This window comes from Amblyomma mixtum, chromosome 4 (genome assembly GCF_055824585.1).
Source record: "Amblyomma mixtum isolate Tamu chromosome 4, ASM5582458v1, whole genome shotgun sequence".
Classification (NCBI taxonomy): Eukaryota; Metazoa; Arthropoda; class Arachnida; order Ixodida; family Ixodidae; genus Amblyomma; species Amblyomma mixtum.
In genome coordinates this window covers 113,121,073-113,139,368 of record NC_143015.1, presented here as the reverse complement: position 1 = coordinate 113,139,368, position 18,296 = coordinate 113,121,073, and the positions used below count along the sequence as shown (strand labels likewise).

The 18,296-nt window shown below is 48.3% G+C and overlaps 1 protein-coding gene across 3 annotated transcripts; it reads right to left on the bottom strand.

The window, feature by feature from the left end:
- Positions 1–226: 226 nt before the first annotated feature.
- On the bottom strand, positions 227–18,264 carry LOC149347922 (uncharacterized). 3 transcript variants are annotated; one of them, XM_089587749.1, is made up of 5 exons: positions 14,626–18,264; positions 11,131–11,407; positions 9,424–9,756; positions 6,381–6,571; positions 227–366 (listed from the first exon to the last, which is right to left on the bottom strand). In XM_089587749.1, the coding sequence occupies exons 2-5, from the start codon at positions 11,404–11,406 to the stop codon at positions 270–272; spliced, it is 897 nt and encodes a 298-aa protein (XP_089443875.1). In that variant the 5' UTR covers position 11,407; positions 14,626–18,264; the 3' UTR covers positions 227–269. The 3 variants fall into 3 exon arrangements, with proteins under 3 accessions (XP_089443875.1, XP_089443873.1, XP_089443876.1); XM_089587747.1 differs by lacking the exon at positions 14,626–18,264 and adding an exon at positions 14,190–14,617; XM_089587750.1 differs by lacking the exon at positions 14,626–18,264 and adding an exon at positions 12,980–14,145.
- Positions 18,265–18,296: the final 32 nt, after the last annotated feature.

Here is an 18,296-nt window from a genome sequence, read left to right as displayed (position 1 = left end):
TTGTTTCAGGCTGACATTACATGACGGGGAAATAAAGTTAGGCCGACCGCTTGCAGAGACCCTGAATCCAAACGCAGAATCAACTGCAGAAAATTGAGGTACGCATCACATGATGAGAACATGAAGAAGAAAAAAATGGATAGTCACAGAAGCTGCAGACATGAAAGATTGTGGTCTGAGGTTGGGGGAAGCCTCCGCTTACAACTAAGTGCAGCAGCGTTGATTTGAGCCCGAGCGCACGACCAAAGCGGGGTGGCGCTTGTGAGTGACTAGATGAGATGCAGCGTGGCGACGTCACGTGGCGGGTGGCCGACCACCAGGAGGTTGTCGTAGCTGGGAGGCGGCTGGCTGGCAACCGTAGCTGCCCTGGAATCAGAGAAAGAGGGCACAATTCACACAGTGAAGAATATTTTGGAACTGACTTCAGAACCTCATTCTAATGCAACAGAATACTGCGAAAATGCTCCTGTGTGTCTCCAGCGGCATTCATCATCATCATCACCAGCGTGACTCCGCCCACTGCAGGGCAAAGGCCTCCCCAATGTCTCGCCAATTAACCCTGTCCTTTGCCAGCTGCGGACACCGTATCCCCGCAAACTTCCTAATCTCAGCCGTCCACTTAACTTTCTGCCGCCCCCTGCTACGCTTGCCTTCTATTGGAATCCACTCCGTTACCCTCAAGGACCAGCGGTTATCTTGCCTTCGCATTACAAGCCCTGCCCAAGCCCATTTCTTCCTCTTGATTTCGACTAGGATGTCATTAACCCGCGTTTGTTCCCACCCCTACTCCACCTGCTTCCGGCACTCCGTAACAAACATATCAGTTTTATCTGGACCAGAGGCCAAGTTACGAAACGATCAAATCACAAAACTGCCACAAGCGGATCCATTAACCCTGCTCCTATAGGTTGATACAGTTGAATCCCGGTACAACGAACGCCGCTTCAACGAAATTTTCGCCACAACGAAGTAATTTGCATTCCCCGTGAAACCCCCGTAGGACTTAATGTATTAAAATTTCCTCAAAAACGAAGTACTTTGCGAGCACGTGTTCGCTTCTACGAATTTTTTTTGCGAATTTCCGCGGGTGAGTGGCCCCTCCGTCTTGTCTTTCTTCATCTTTCTTCAGAAGTTGAGTGCTGAAGAGCGACTTTCCCGTTCCCGCCGTTAATTTTTTTGCATCGCAGACTGTTGGGGGGGGGGGTACGCGCACTCAATCGCACATCCTCCTCGCGCACACCCTCGTGTGCTTTTTTTTTTTCTCCAGATGCCCACGTGATTTTTGAAGTGACGTCACGCCCCGCTCATTGGCTCTTTGCTGGGCTTCTTCGATTGATGTAGCTCGCTGTCATGGTGCTCACGGTTTCCTGTCAAGCACGAAAGTGCGTCATGATCACTTGCTAGCGGTGTTGGCTGGTAAGCGTTCGCGGCCTCCAAGCGAAGAGGGGCTCCTCGAAAGCGCGTGTAAAATGCGCCAGCGCACGCCATCTGCTAGCGTTTCCGGCCGCGTCCTCCGTGGCCGCGTCGTCTGCTAGGCACCGAGCGCGTTTCAGGCAGTCTGTGTGGACCGGTGGGCGGAGCCATCGGTGGGCGGAGCTTCGTGTCCTGTCGGAGAAAAAAAAAAAAGGAAAACGCGAGAGTGCAGGAAGAAGCCCACTTCGCTTCACCATTTCTTCCTTTGTGTGTGCACCGTTTAGCGTGGTCTCGTCGCGTCTCTGCTCTGCTGAATTCCTAGGATGTCGCCGCCGGCGGCAGCAAGCCCGCGAGAGCGCCGTGGCAGCACGCAGCGGTGCAGATGCGATGAGGCCCGACGGCTCTCGAAACGATGTGGGGGAGGAGGCAAGTAGAGGAGGTGGTGAAAGAAGGAACGGAGAAGAGGAGGAGGAGAGGTGGCGTTGGGCGAGAAGAGAAGAGGAGGAGGAGAGGCGGCGTTGAGCGAGAAGAGAAGAGGAGGAGGAGAGGCGGCGTTGGGCGAGAAGAGAAGAGGAGGAGGAGAGGCGGCGTTGGGCGAGGAGACATATGCAACGCCAGCTCGGGATCAGCCGACTCGTCTGTAATTTCTCGACAACGAAATTCCGCGGCAGCGAAATTTTTCGTCCGCCCCGCCGATTTCGTTGTGGCGGGATTCAACTGTATGTCCATTGGTGAGTGCAGACCAATGGGAGCCGGGCTTTGTGACTGTTTTGTGACTGTTTTGAGATTGTGATCATTCCGTAATTCGGCCCCTGTAGACAGAACACTGCTCCCCCAAACTTGCAGAGTCGAGGATTTGTGAGTGAAAACCACTGCACTTGAGTACACCTTGGAAAAAAAAAATAAAAAATACACAGATCACGCGAACACTACAGACTGACATTACACAATGAATGCAGGACGTTTTTGGATGCCACTAGGATCTTGGGATGTTTTTTTCAGTGTGAAACAGTGAAATAAAGAGCTTACAAACATCAAAGAATAGCCTTTTGAAAAAATTACTTCTGCAATTATAAACTTCAAAGACCAAGTCCCTGCCAACTAAAGTAAAAATCACACCTGACGCAAAAAGCATGTGAGCCTAATAAGGCACTAGTGAAGACTAAGATTGGTTTGGATTGGTTTATTGGGGTTTAACGTCCCAAAGCAACTTAGGTTATGAGGGACGCCGTAGTGAAGGGCTCCGGAAATTTCGACCAACCGGGGTTCCTTAACGTGCACTGACATCGCACAGCACACGGGCCTCTAGAATTTTGCCTCCATCGAAATTCAGCCGCCGCGGCCGGAATCGAACCCGAAAGCTCGTCAAGGCTAAATACAACATCTACCAATTGGATCATCACTTGGCGATCACACCATCAAAACTGCATGTTTGTGCTTTTGCAAAGATTGCTTTCTCTCACTTTGGAGCAATCAATGTGGACAAAAGTTGGACCTCATTACCAAACGCCTGTTTTGCAGAGAACCTCAAGCATCAAGTCACTGGTATTCAGGTCAGAATGCCCATGAATAGCTTGGAATGCACACAAGACAGGTAAACTGGAGTTGCCATTGTAAAAGCAAGAAAAAAGCCCAAGGTTTTGTAGCTACCACTAGAAAAACAAGAGAGATATGTTTTATTCACATTTACTAAAAAACAAGGCCAATCAGTGTTATACAGCTCCCAATACTATAGCCAATGCCACTCAATTAGTGACTCTCAAGTTACATGATAACTGAAGAAATCTGGAACCAGCCCAACTCGAACAGGCTCAGCAAGTTAGCAAGAGGCCTTAAATTAAATTAAATTGAGTTGGTTTTTGAAGCAAGGAAATGGCACAGTATCTGTCTCACATATCTCCGTGCTGTAAGGGAAGGGATAAAGGAAGGAGTGAAACATGAAAGAGAGAAAAAGGTCTCCAGATAATAATTTCAACCACCTGAGGATCTTTAACGTGCACTGACATCCCACAACACACGGGCGCCTTTCGCGTTTCGCCTCCATCGGAGTGGCCGCCGTGGTAGGCCTTAACATGCTGATGTTCCATTCCGAACTCAGCTCAGTAACACAACCATCAAGGAATACATGAGTTTTAAGAAGACGTTTGGCTCAGATAATGGTAGATGTTTGGGTGCATCTGTATTCCATAACACGTACTGATGCAGCAAAAAACACGACGAAGACACAAAGATGCACACATCACTGGTGCTAACATACCTACGTGCGATGTAGCACCCATGATGTGCGTAGTATCATCTTTGTTTGTCCATTGTGTAATTTACACTACATCACGTCTGCTGCCTCCGATAAATTTAAGCAGAGCTTGGTCCCAAAGCCTGGTCACTGCCACCTGTGACACCAAGGACAAATTGAAATTGGCCTGTGTTGGTGGATTACCGCATTCCAACGACACAAACGCTACTTTCACCGACCTCCATCTTTTTTTTTTTTGCTTCCTGTTTTCATAAGCCAAAGAAAGCCGCCAAATGAAATACAGATGTCACCATCACCGGCTGATGTTGCAAGTAAACTGCAGTGTGTCAACACAGTTTCCCGGTGCAGATTCACTTCGAAATGGCGGTCACAGAGTCCTTTACGGTGCAAACGTCACCAGCTTGAATCGGCTTGCAGGAACATTTTTAATTGATTTCCTTCGGCAATAAGTGCGTCTATTGCTCCTAGACAAACATCAACACACCTAGGGAAAGCCACAGAGCTTACATGAAAGTTTTTTAGGAAATTGGAAATAACTTTATGGCTACAGTTGAATCCCGCCACAACGAAATCGGCGGGGCGTACGAAAAATTTCGCTGTCGAGAAATTACAGACGAGTCGGCTGATCCCGGGCTGGCGTTGCATATGTCTCCTCGCCCAAAGCCGCCTCTCCTCCTCCTCCTCTTCTCCGTTCCTTCTTTCACCACCTCCTCTACTTGCCTCCTCCCCCACATCGTTTCGAGAGCCGTTGGGCCTCATCGCATCTGCACCGCTGCGTGCTACCACGGCGCTCTCGCGGGCTTGCTGCCGCCGGCCTGGCGTTGCATAAGTCAATGCTCACGCGCGCTCCAACGACACGTCTTGATACTGCTACTCGGGGTTCAACAGACCCCTGCGATGACAAAACGCCGGCTGTAAGCCGCCCTAGGCTAATATCGCAGTTGGCTGCGTCACCTTCTTGTATTGAGCTGAAGTGCCCGACGCAAGTGCCTTACCGATGTTTTCTTTGCTCTTCAGTATCGTTGATAACGAACTCGGCGCGATGCCAAAATCTGCGGCAATAATCGACTTCTTCTTCCCGCTTTCTGCTTCGGCGATAATACGCGCTTTTTCTTCTAGTGAAAGAAATTTCCGCTTCTTCGCTGGCGGCGACATCCTAGGAATTCAGCAGAGCAGAGACGCGACGAGACCACGCTAAACGGTGCACACACAAAGGAAGAAATGGTGAGGCGGAGTGGGCTTCTTCCTGCACTCTCGCGTTTTCCTTTTTTTTTTTTCTCCGACAGCACACGAAGCTCCGCCCACCGATGGCTCCGCCCACCGGTCCACACAGACTGCCTGAAACGCGCTCGGTGCCTAGCAGACGACGCGGCCACGGAGGACGCGGCCGAAGACGCTAGTAGATGGCGTGCGCTGGCGCATTTTACACGCGCTTTCGAGGAGCCCCTCTTCGCTTGGAGGCCGCGAACGCTTACCAGCCAACACCGCTAGCAAGTTATCATGACGCGCTTTCGTGCTTGACAGGAAACCGCGAGCACCATGACAGCGAGCTACATCAATCGAAGAAGCCCAGCAAAGAGCCAATGAGCGGGGCGTGACGTCACTTCAAAAATCACGTGGGCATCTGGATAAAAAAAAAAAAGCACACGAGGGTGTGCGCGAGGAGGATGTGCGATTGAGTGCGCGTACCCCCCCCCCCCCCCCCCCCCAACAGTCTGCGATGCAAAAAAATTAACGGCGGGAACGGGAAGTCGCTCTTCAGCACTCAACTTCTGAAGAAAGACAAGACGGAGGGTCCACTCACCCGCGAAAATTTGCAAAAAAAATTCGTAGAAGCGAACACGTGCTCGCAAAGTACTTCGTTTTTGAGGAAATTTTAATACATTAAGTCCTATGGGGGTTTCACGGGGAATGCAAATTACTTCGTTGTGGCGAAAATTTCGTTGAAGCGGCGTTCGTTGTACCGGGATTCAACTGTACTCTCACAAAATTTCACTGCTAAATTTCCCAAAAATTGTTTTCTAATAGTATATATTTTCCCTCCGAATCTTATCAACAGGTTCCAGAATTACGAACATGTGGCAGAGGGCTGGTTCAACATTCATTGCTTTCCTCCTGGCGTATTACAGGCTAAGACAGTCTTATAATTTTTTTTCTTCCGCAAAGCACGAATTTCGGTTTTCAATTTTTGTCCATTGCAGAGTACACTGACATATCTACAGTGAGAACCTTTTTGAAATTTGAAAAGTGAACAATATCAGCCTGCACTATGGTCCTAGGAGGGCAAGAAAACAAACGGGTTCAAAAGAGATAAACCAGTCGTGTAGAAATCTGCTTCACAAGGGGAGCATCTAGGCCAAAAACCGTACTGGAGAAAAACAGCCATTGTTTGAGCATTTCCCTGCAATGTATGGCCACCGCGGTTCACAAAACAAGTTTGAAACAAGCTTTCTGAGTACTTCTCGGTCCGCTTCACAAATCAAACTTCGGGACAGCACAGAAAACGAGGCATACAAGAGGATACAAAAATTTTCAAGAAATTAATTTTTGTAACTATTTCTTTAGACTTCAGAGCCGCGTCCCCCCTTAAAGGCACGAAAACGGCAAGCTCCACGGGCAACACACATGCAAAAGCGGGGTGTTTTGCTGAAGTGAATGAACATCCAGTCATTTACTTTCAGTAAAAATCGAGGAGGAGGGGGGCGTCACTCACCGGGAGCCTGGTGTGAGCAGCCAGTGAGGTTGAGAGCTGGGAATGGCCGGCACCGTTGCCACGCTGTGCACGGACGCTGGACCGTAGCCGCCACCGCGCCGCTGGACTTTACCCGGCGACGGCATCTGAGGCTGCTGCTGCTGCTGCCTGTGCATGCTGGACGCCAGGTCCATGGCACAGGGCATCACCACCTGCGGAGCAAATTTCAAGGCATAACCTCACACTGTCACGTAAAGCACACATATGGACAAGGCACAAGAAGACCATCAACACACTAAAGCTGCGATGAACGACATGGACAAGATGCAGTTTCGAATGAACAATTGGTTTTATTTGTGAATTCTTCCCGGTTCTCAGGCCTAAGCCTCGATCATCACAGCTTTAGCAAGCTAGTCATCGTCTTGTGCATTCAAAGAGCCCGGTGTGGCTATGAACTACAAACCAACATCAATTAAATGGCATCCTTGCATTTTTAACTAAGGAACGACTGTCAAGATAACCATGAACAATTGGTTTTATTTGTGAATTTTTCCCGGTTCTCAAGCCTAAGCCTCCATCATCACAGCTTTAGCATGCTAGTCATCGTCTTGTGCATTCAAACAGCCCGGCGTGGCTGTGAACTACGAACCAACACAAGAAGCTTGCTGTTTATATCAGAAACCTTATGAAAGGAAACTGGCAGACTTTCGAGAGCACATATTTAATTGCCCAAACAGCATACAGTCTTAGGCACCCTCAATACCATGCATCAAAATCCCGTACAAACTATGGGTTCCAAAAACTAACTCACATAATTCCTCATACATTAAACACCTATCCATATTTAACAGAATTGTCACTACAAAATATGTCCGAGGTCAGATTTAGGAAAACTGTTCATGAATATTTTTGTTATAGCTAGTTGTGGTGTGTTTCTACCTAATCAGTTTTTGTCTTTGTTATGTTTTGATCTTAGTTTGTTGTGCTTAGCTCTATGCATGCCTGATCTCTGTTTCGTTGTCAATATATCCGCTGTTTTTCTAGTTTTTGTTACTTATGGAAACTTTGTACCATTGCCAAGTGCCACTTTGCTTTGTTTTTTTTTACATGGGGAGGGCAGGCCTCTGTCAGGCGCTACTAGGCGCCTTTAGCTTGCTCTCCCTTGTTTGCAGTCTCTGTACTGGCCAAACAAAACCAATAAATGAAATGAAATGAATTAGGCCACATCCTTGCATTTTTAACTAAGGAACAACTGTCAAGATAATCATGGCAATTGTCAGGCCGTCTAATATAAGCCATTATGCTGTTCTCTCTTTTTCTCATGTCTTGATTTGGACTGGAATGGCACTGGATTTAGATAGCAAGTGATTTGCTGTTGCAACACAACTCGCCTTTACAGCTGTGACAGATATTTGTCCCTCCCAACCCATCATAGCAGTTTCACATAAATAGAGTGCTATTTTTGAAGCAACAAATTACAATCTCCATTCGAATCTAATTTTCGTCAAAGCCTACCTCCCAAGGCTTAGGACAGGAGTTAAGCACATGTGGTGATGACCTGTGCACAGCAGAAGTATGAACATGAGATAGTCCACATTGGTGTTGTTATTGGCACCACGCCACAGAAGTGTGGCTATTTGGACTGTGTCGTATATTATTTCACGAACAGGAAATGGCCCAGAAATGTGGCTTGCACGTCTCTTTCCGTGCCACTCCTTGATTGTAAGGGTCTTCTGAATCCACTGTGAATTCATTTTACTGCATGAGGTGAATTTATGTAGAGTGGCAGTGTTCAATGTGCCAATACTTTCACTCTTTTTAGTTCAGGGGTTCTCAACCTAGGCTCCGCAGAACCCTTAGGTTCCATGGATGCTTTTTGGGTTCCTTGAGAACCCAAACCATTGCATGCCTTAATGCCCATCTTTTATTTACTTCACAGAATTTCTCACAGAAGGGTGTTTCACTAAGCAGACAGTCATTGTCGATTGAATCTGAGCATATTCCAAGGGTCTATGCGACTGCATACTTGTTTTTACATCTATGGCGGGCTGGATAGGATGGAAGCCAAGACACTCAGAGTTTCTCAGCAGATTTTGCAAGCCGTCGGGGATCATCGAGGCTGAAATGTTTAAAAGGGTACTGAACCAAACTTTTGGAGCTGCTCTTTAACATGTAAACAAGAGCTTGAAGGCTAAAACTGATAAAGGCGACAAGCATTTTAGTGAAAAAAGGCGGATAGCACGTTTCTTTCGCAATTTATTGGCGTATCGTTGCACCTGGCGGCCACCTGTGGAAGCTGAGACTAGACGTCGTAACACCCGCATGCCCACTGTTCCCGCAGGAGCACGATTGCCATCACTACTTGCAGGTTTTGCCAGTTTTGCGTCGGCAGCGTCGGAGGTAGGGAGCCATATCGCTTGGTCTACCCAAACTGCAGTGCAACATTGCGCTTCAAGCGACGCGACGAGGGTGTCATGACGTCACGCTCTTCAACTTGCGCCGGCAGGGAGGGCTTGGCGCGCGCTCATAAAACACTGAAAATAAAACCACCCGCTCAAAAATATGCAAAGTGGCAACTAGATTTCAGTGTAATCACATTAAAATCGGTAAATTGGTTTTTGGGGAAAGGAAATGGCGCAGTATCTGTCTCACATATCTCGGCGGACACCTGAACCGCATCGTAAGGGAAGGGAGGGAGGTAGGAACGAAAGAAGAAAGAGAGAAAGAAAGAGGTGCCGTAGTGGAGGTCTCCAGGTCTCCGGAATAATTTCTACCACCTGGGGATCTTTAATGTGCACTGACATTGTACAGCACACGGGCGCCTCTTGCGTTTCGCCTCCATCGAAATGCGGCCGCCGCGGTCTGGTTCGATGGAGGCGAAACGTAAGAGGCGCCCGTGTGCTGTGCGATGCCAGTGCACGTTAAAGATCCCCAGGTGGTCGACCGAGAATCTATTTTAAGCATTTTTGTTCAATTTTAAGATTTTGCTTCAGTATCCCTTTAAGAATCCCTGTCCAAGTCTAAGACTGGGATGCACGGCACATGAGCAAAGGCTAGCTGTCACCTGTCTGGGCGGCCCGACAGACACGAGCGGGTTGTAATGCACTGTGGCGGGTGGGACAGACGGCGGCTGCAGAATCATCCGCCGCGCCCGACGCAGCTCCTTGCTGCGCATGTAGCACTGGAGCAGCAGCAGCGACATGTTGACGCCGATGAGCAGCACGCCGATGTAGACGAACACCAGGAGGTCTCCGCCGCCCACCGCCCCCTCCGGCTCGCTCATACTGGAGGGCATCAAGGGGAGCTCGGAGTTCAGCGAGGAGTCCGGAGCCCCGGTCTGGATGGCACCGGCGATGACGAGGGCAATGCCAGTGAGAATGGCCGATACGTAGAAGACCTGGAAACATGCGCACATGGCCAGGTGAGGTCACGAGGTGTTCATGTGTGAGCTCGTGTACATTTGTTGAAACGTAAGTCAGAAAGAACACAAACTTGCTACTCCAGTCAAACCTCGATAATTCGAACTCGAAAGGGGACTAGAAATCTGTTCAAATTATGTGGAACCTCAAATTAAGGTAGTGTTGTTGTTACACCTCATGCTGAGAGGGCCAAAGCAGGAGTGCAAATAAACAGTAAGTTTGAATGAATAATAATTCATTAAATGACACTGCTACTGTGGTCAACTCTTATTAATTTGAACTGTAAGGAGACTGGAAATTTGTCCAAAGCAAGCTTAGTTTGAATTAAGACCAGACTTCGCAACACACTTATTGCTGACAGGACCAAACCATCAGTTAAAATTAACAAGAGCCCACTGTACCACGAAACTAATGCTCTCTGTAGCCCAGTAAAAGAACACTGTGTAGTCAAACTAATTAAACCTCTACAGCAGTCACTGAAAAAAAGTAAGCGAAAGAAACTATTGATGTTTTGTTGGTGTTGATTCTATGGCTTAACACAGAATGGCAGTTCCATAGCGAATGAAAGTTTTACATGGAACCTGAATCATCAACTATTAATCTGAATCATCAAACTTTAAAAAACTTGATTCTTCTTCAACTTTAGTTAGTTAGACCATTACAGACTACAAACTTTATGTGTTGGCTAAGCTTATAGGTCGACCTACCAGAATTATTCCTTAATTATTATTATCTTCTCCTGCCACAAACTTTTCCCCAAATTGTCAGTGCTTTAGTCATTATGAGTAGGTACCCTGGTATGGTTGGTGTAGCAAATACTCAGGCAGGAAACATCTCAGAGCACTTAAAAAAATATTTCTTCAATCCAGGTTACACTGACGTCACAAGCCAGGCTATGCCTATAAAAAAGAACAAATGCAAAGATGGCGGCAACTTTTCTTTTTTTTTTAGAACATGACAAGGAAGGAGACGTCATCAGACATGCCGTACTTCTTCCATCATTCTGCTGTACACCAATAAGCCAATCAACTTCTTTAACGACATTGCCATAAAGCCCAGTAATAAAATGTTCTTCCCTGGCCGATAAATTTGCCTAACCCCATTCTTATAAAGTGCAATACTAACGTGCATACAGGAAAGAAACAATGCAACGACAAGACAAGGGAAGAAGACCACACACCAACCAGGAAGTGATACACCCATTAGAACCAACTAGCCCCTTGGCACTCTCTGGCATTAAAATGCACTTCACTACCCAATCAATTTGTCTAACCATGTTCTCGTTAAGCCCCAAACTAAAATGCACTTCCCTAGCCTTCCCATGACCGGTTAATGCTGCAGAGCCTGCCCACCTGCTGGAAGTAGTGGCACACTTCGTGTGCATTGCAGGTGACGGTTGACACTGGCTGTGGCTGCTGCTGTTGCTGTTGTTGGGTGTGGGCTGATGTGACCGACAGTGAGCGCAGTGGCTGCTCTCCAACGTGGGGCTGCGGGGCGAAAGGGGGCATACGCGGCCCCCCGCCCTGTGGTCCCGCCGCCAGGTGGTAGCCGTGGCTCTGCTGCGACGACGGTGGCGGAGTGCAACTCCCGCAGCGCCCCTCGCTCGGCTCAAACAGCAGGGACGACATCCTGCATGCCACAGCGACCTTATGAAGTAACAACATATCTCGCTGTCCTTGTCACTAGCCCAGTAGTCTTCAGTGAGGGGCAAAGGCCTCTCCTAGTCATGTGCTGTGTCAGCTGAACTGTCCTGGGAGATTTCCCAAGCCCCGCACTTTCTGCCACTCGTTGATGCCCTGCCCACTATGCTTTTCTTTCTTAGTATCATCACTGTCATCACTGCCAACAGCCGGCTTATATACTATCGGGGACAAAAGTGGTATACTCCACACGGCGGGAGCCGGAGCAACGGTTGATGAAGAAGATGATGTAGCCTTCCCTTTGTAACGGGCGGGCGCCTACCAAAGGTGCCCTGGCTCGATAACGAAAAACTGCACTGCAACGCCATCTACAGGCGGCATCTGGTATCGAGACAACCAATGCGTGACCTTTATTACCAGCAGGCGTGTCGCTTGGCTTGTTTCAATGTTCCGCGCTTTAGCTCGCCAAAATGCCGCAGTTTTCAGTTGCCCCTGCTCCCGCCATGTGGAGTATACCACTTTTTTCCCCGATAGTACATCATAGGACAAAGGCCACTGATCTCAGATTAACTCCCCTGTCCTATGCCAACAGTGGCCACTCTACCCCCACAAGGTTCCTAATCTCATTTCTACTCAGCTCTCTGCTGTTGCAAGCTGTGCTTGCCTTTGCTTGGAGTTCACTCTGTTTCCCCAAGGGAAAGCTGTACGTGATTTCGAATACACATCGCATGGTTTTTCAAGGTCTGCCAAACAACTATCAGTCTATGTGCTCATGCACTAGCACAGTGTCCAATGCAGCTAACCACAACAAACTACAAGCTGGTGGGCACGATAAAAACAAGTAATAGATACAGTCAACAGAATACCCATGCAGAGCAAAAACATCCTCGGCCTATAAACGGAAACCAGACGCCCACACTGCCCACATCCTTGCAACTGGGCACAATGCTGCGTTCAGCAGTAGGATTGAATAGAGCTTGGCAGTGCAAGGCACTGCGCGTGTCTTCTGTGGGAGTCTACTCTGTTGCCCTAAAAGACCATTGGTTATCTGCCCTTCGCATTATATGCCTTGCCTACGGTCATTTCCCCTTTTTGATTTCGGCCAGGATATCATTAACTGGTGTTTGTTCCCTGGTCTACAATGCTGAACCGAACCAAGAAACATTTGGTATGTTACACAATCCTCAAGGCAGCTACTAATGAGCATTTTTACTTGAAAAAAGTAGAAAATCTTACTATTTTCAAACATATAGCACCAAATGATACTGGCATCTTGCTGCTATTATGAGACACCGGTACATGGATTCCAAAGAAAAAAATGTGATAGCACCCCCACAACATTCAAATATAGTCACAGGATGAGCGGACAACAGCCACAGTTGGGTAACTGTGATCTTGACACTGCAAAAGTTAAGTCACAGCTGAAATCCTGCACCATGACCAGTATAACAAGTGATGATATGGACAGAACTGCAAAGACAAACATATGCTACTAACCGAACGACTACGTCTTCTTAACAACAATCTGCAAAGCTTTAGGAAGGGCCTGTGTTTGACTCACTTCGCCTTATGTGGACAGTAGACATCCCTTCCAGAACATCTTCAGAACTACCACAGCGGTGACCTAGTGGTTGAGCATCCACCTTGCATACAGGAAGTGCGGGGTTCAATCATTCAGTCCCCAGTGCCACTGGGTATCCACCAGCAATACAATGGGTACAAGCTTTCCCCTGGCCTGGTGCTCGGCTTATCTGGGGTGATACACTGGAGAAATGGGCCTTTGATCCCACCTTGAATAGATGAATATACCATGTGCTATAGCGCTCCTAGGTGAAAGGTGCCCTCGCACCATTGAAATGCCATCAACATCTTTTGAACTGCAGGCACAGCATTCAGTTTCCTTTAAAATTGCACACAACATAAATTAGAGTCTTCTAAAAGCTTGAAGTTAAAATTTCCTCCTCAATTAACACGACACACACTATAAACCCTGGAAGCTTACAATCCCACTGTAATAGTAACCAAACTCTCAAGACCACCTCCGCAGCAGGACAAAGGTTCTTGAAATTACCTTCAGTTAACCTTGCCCACAGCAGTGGCCACTAGCCGGGGGCCATGTTTTCTTTCCCTTGGTCGTCATACACTGCCACTGAATTAGACCAGTGGTAATCAGCCCTGTGTCCAAATCATTTTCCCTTAATTTTTAACGAAATAATTTCTGCTATGAATCGGGGTAATAATAAATGGTAAGTGCTGCAGTTTCCGTCGATGACACAAACAAGCATCTTGAAACAGCGTGCACTTTCTTGCAGCGCAGTAATGACACGATCACTCGTGATAATGATAAAATCCCTCACGCGACACCAGCAGTTCTGTAAGAAATACCTCGCGACTGACTGGCAGGAAACGATGAGCCATTAGGATAAAATGCCTTATACGTCTCAGTAACCCAATTGCAAGCTCTTCCTGTCAATATTTGGGGCTCCACTGGCTAAAAACACAACAACCAGTGGCTGCGACTGAAGAACAAATCGCATGTGCCACGCCAAACCAACAATGCTGGCCCCGAAGTAGTACGGCATCCGATGCAAATTTACACAAGTACAAAACGGTATTGCGAGAACGGCCGGCGAGATAAACAAGAAACACAGCCAGCACAATCAAGAATCCCGCGACTTATCCATGCTAGCGCCTAACTTCGAAAACGTACAATCTAAAAGCTCGACTAAATAACCACAAGGTTATCGCAGCGATGTAAGCATTGAAGTCACCTTTTGCTGCACTGGTTAGAACGCGCTGACTCCTCATCGGGCATCGAAACAATCCTCGAGCAGACCTATCCGCTTCTTGCACACTCTAATAATCCAGCGGGGTCGTAGATGACGCGCTACGAACCACGCACGAAGGGTTCCACGGAGCATGCCACGAGAAACGCTCCGAGGCACGACCGAGGTTCGAACTCCGTGCTCGGGGGTCAATTTACGATCAGGTCGCGAACCGGCGAACGTGGTTGTACAAGCCTGCGCCAAGCACACGCCGGGTTTCGAGGAACCACAGGACAGGGCCCAGTGTAAACAAACCACGCGAGGCGTGATCGCGTACACAGATGGCTCGGGAACGGCGACCCCGCCAGCAAGCGGGGCGTTTAAAAATGGAAGATGCCTTTCACGCGGGGCTGTTTATTGTACGGCCGCGTGTAAACATTACCTCGGTGCAGGGAGAAGGCTTGAGCGGAGTAGCCGTCAAGCGCCGGGAGTTCCCGTCGGTCGCTGTGAGGAGCCATTAATACCGAGGCCGCTCCAGCGGCTCATGGCTCTCTGGGGCGGCCCTCAGGGCTCACATGACAGACGCGCGACCGCCTCGAGCTATGGGCACTTGGAGGAAGTTCAAAAGAGAGGCGAAGGAGAGCGGAGTATTGCGATCATTTTGACGAGCGGTGGTGTGCACATGCAGAGAAAAGTTGACAGACCGCAACCTCAAACTGTTTGAGCCGTCCACTTTCCACTTGGACGAGCCGTGATTTCGTAATAATGCTGCCACATAAAGTTGTAAAAGTACAAAAGCAAGACTTCCTTCGCTGTAATTCAAAAATATTAACCATCAATTTTTTTTATGATTTTCAGTTATATTGCAGAGAACTGCAGCTGAGGATGCGTGCAAAACTTTTACCAGGTCTTGGGTAAAAGCATGGAGGAAAAATCCCCCATGGGTAAAAGGGATCTGAGGCACTGCATTTTTTTTTTTTCGGTTATTGTAGTGTACTCATACAGTTTCTTACTATTACCAGTGTACTAGATTGTGGCGATGGTCCATAGAATACTGAGTCCTTTGATAAATCTGCAATGGTTTAGTTCTGGCTAAACCTGGATACTTGGAGGACTGCGAAAGCAACGAGGAGAAAAAGAGAGATGATGGAGAGCGCGCGGCAGCGGCGGTGACGTCACTGCTCCTCGCGCATGCGCAGTATGGCCTTTCCTCGGCTCCGCGAAATGGCTCGGCGACTAGTTACAGTGCTGTAGCGTAGTGTTGCTTTTGCTACAATATAGTTCTAGGAGATTGTTCTGCGGTTTGCTTACTTAAACTGGGTGATAAGTGAAATCTTTGTAGCTCGAACGGATCCGAACCGTTAGCGCTTGCGCGCACATTTTGGTGTCGAGCAAAGCCAGCTTGAAAAATTCGGCATTGATCAAGGCACATCGCGCGAATTAGCCAGGCTGTAGTCCGCCTAGCGCGAGCAGCATATGTTGCAAGAAAAAAAAAAAGGGCTCATTCTTAGCTTGACGCAAAGAGCAATAAGAAACAAATGTCTCCGTCAAATTTGTCACTCAGGTTTGGTTTGGTTTATGGGGGATTTGACGTCCCAAAGCTACTCGGGCTATGAAAGGTACGCGTAGTGAAGGGCTCTGGAAATTTCGACCACTTAGGGTTCTTTAACGTGCACAACATCGCACAGTACTCGGACCTCTAGAATTTTGGCTCCCATCAAAATTCGACCGCCGCGCCCGGGATAGAACCCGCGTATTTCGGGTCAGTATAGCCAAGCGCCATAACCACCGAGCCACCGTGGCGGCCTCAGGCTTTACCCTTCACATTATTCTCGATGTTATGCATAGCATAGCCAAGCGCCATAACCACCGAGCCACCGTGGTGGCCTCAGGCTTTACCCTTCACATTATTCTCGATGTTGATGCATAGCAAAAGCCTCTAACTATAGTGCAAGGTTCGATCCCCAGTGCCGCCGGGTACTCACCTGTGAACTCTGTCCTTTCTTCAGGGGGCGAAATCCATTAACGTACTCGTTCCTGGAGTCATATTCACCAGCGCCTTTCTCTCTTGAATGGATTGGGCTCCATGGCAAAGACTCACCTTTTCAAAGGAGACTGTGATCTGCGCGTTCACAGCGCTTTGCGACGGGTTTGCCTTCCGAATTCATTGACCGGAGGTCGTTGCCCGATTCGCCACTGATCAAGGTTTTGTCTTACCAATGTACGAGGCCGGGCACCCAGAGCACAGATTTTGTAAATTGAACCCAGCTGTTTTTCTCCAGGGACGCGATATTTGGCTCGTGGTAGAAAGCGGCTGATCGTTGAAACTGGTTCGCGAGACATGCAATTGTGTTTTCGTAGAACGTGTGCCAGCGCTTAGCTGGCACTTCTCACAAGAAAGCACAATGCGAGTGTGTTTCGTTGTCTCTGTGTTGACTGGCCTCCCTGTCCTGAGCCTGCCGGCAGCGAACTCATTGAAAAAAGCCACATGTGTAGCCACCCTTCTGCAGATTGGTGAACACGATGGCTTCTTTTCCTCTCCGCTTCAGAGGAGAAGCTGGACTTTGCTCTCCTCAGAACAGAGGAGACAACGGATGTCTTGTGGTTAGCAGGGTGTTTGGAATTAAAATTTAAGTAGCGGCCGGTATAAGACACTGAACTCCGCCCCTTCAAGGCTCCCCCTTTTGTTATGACATCAAGGAATGACAAGGCGTTCTTTTCTCGTTCCATTGTGAACTGGATCGATAGACGGCTAGAGAACTTTCAGATTTGCAAGGAAATTTTCCAACTCTAGGATGCAGAAGCAGTCGTCAATGAAGGAAAACTTTTAGTATTTCTTGAAATGACTGTATGCAGTTTGCAGTGGCACCCAGGGCAATGCCACTGGTTTGTAGGATTCCCCTTTGAAGGGGAAAGCTGTGCTATTCAGGCATATTTCCACGAGACGGCAGAGTTCTTCCCAGTTCAGGCTAGTCCTGACGCGGAGGTCAGCGTCCACCTCGAGGGCTTGGTTTGCTGTGGAGACGGCAGAGGGCACTAGAATGCTGGTTATGAGCGAGACCACGTCAAACGAAATTATGCACTGCACCGCTTCTAGTTGCACGTGGAAAAGACATTCGACGAAATGGCTGGAGTTGCGCACGTGCATTCACGGGTTGCCTGTCAGGGGAGAGACTTGATAGAGGTAGGCTGAGAGGGCCCGAAGCGAAGCGAAACGAACAACCCGCTTGGCTACTAAGCCAGAGTTCCCCAGTTCGAACCCAGCCACGTCTGCAAAGAAACGCAAAGGCGCCCGTGTGATGTCAATGCACGGTGTCCAAAGGTGGTTGAAATTATTCAGAAGCCCTCTTCAACAGCACTTTCTTCTTTTCCTCCCACCTTCCTCCCTTCCCTTAGAGCATGGTTCAGGTGTCCATCAAGATGTGAGAGAATTACTGGACCATTTCCTTTCCTTAAAATCCAATTTTCCATTATGCACTCCCCTATGTTCACTATACGCGCAGTTCAGCGAGTCAGAAGCAAGTGACCCCATCGGCTCATGTCATGGATCGCGAGCGCGCCAGTGTAGCCCGACTGCAACTCGGTTCAGGGAACCTTTTAAAAATTCATTTACAAATTAATCGCTGCATCAAATGAGCTCTTATTTTGTCCAGTTGATCAGATACGCACATATAGGAAAGATGCAATAAACAGCTAGAGTCTAAAAAATCCAGACCTTTCTTCGAAACCGGTTAGGTGTACCTTCGATGGCTATGGCTCATGGGGGCTTAACGTCCCAGAGAGACTAGGACTATTAGGGACACCGTAGTGAAGGGCTTCGGAAATTCTGACCACCTGAGGTACTTTGCGTGCACTGACATTGCACAGTACACACTGCCTTCTAGAATTTCCGCTTCCATCGAAATTCGACTGCTGTGGCCGGGATCGAATCCGTGTCTTCCGGGTCAGCAGCCGAAAGCTGGAGGCGGAAACATATAGGTGCAAGCAGGCTGGGTAGTCCCTAGTAGTCCCTGGGCAGACCCTACCCAGCAGCTCGGGATCCTTGGTGTGGGCACACTGTCTTCTTCATGATATAAATATAACAGGCGAACAAAAGCAGCATAAAAAAGTCAC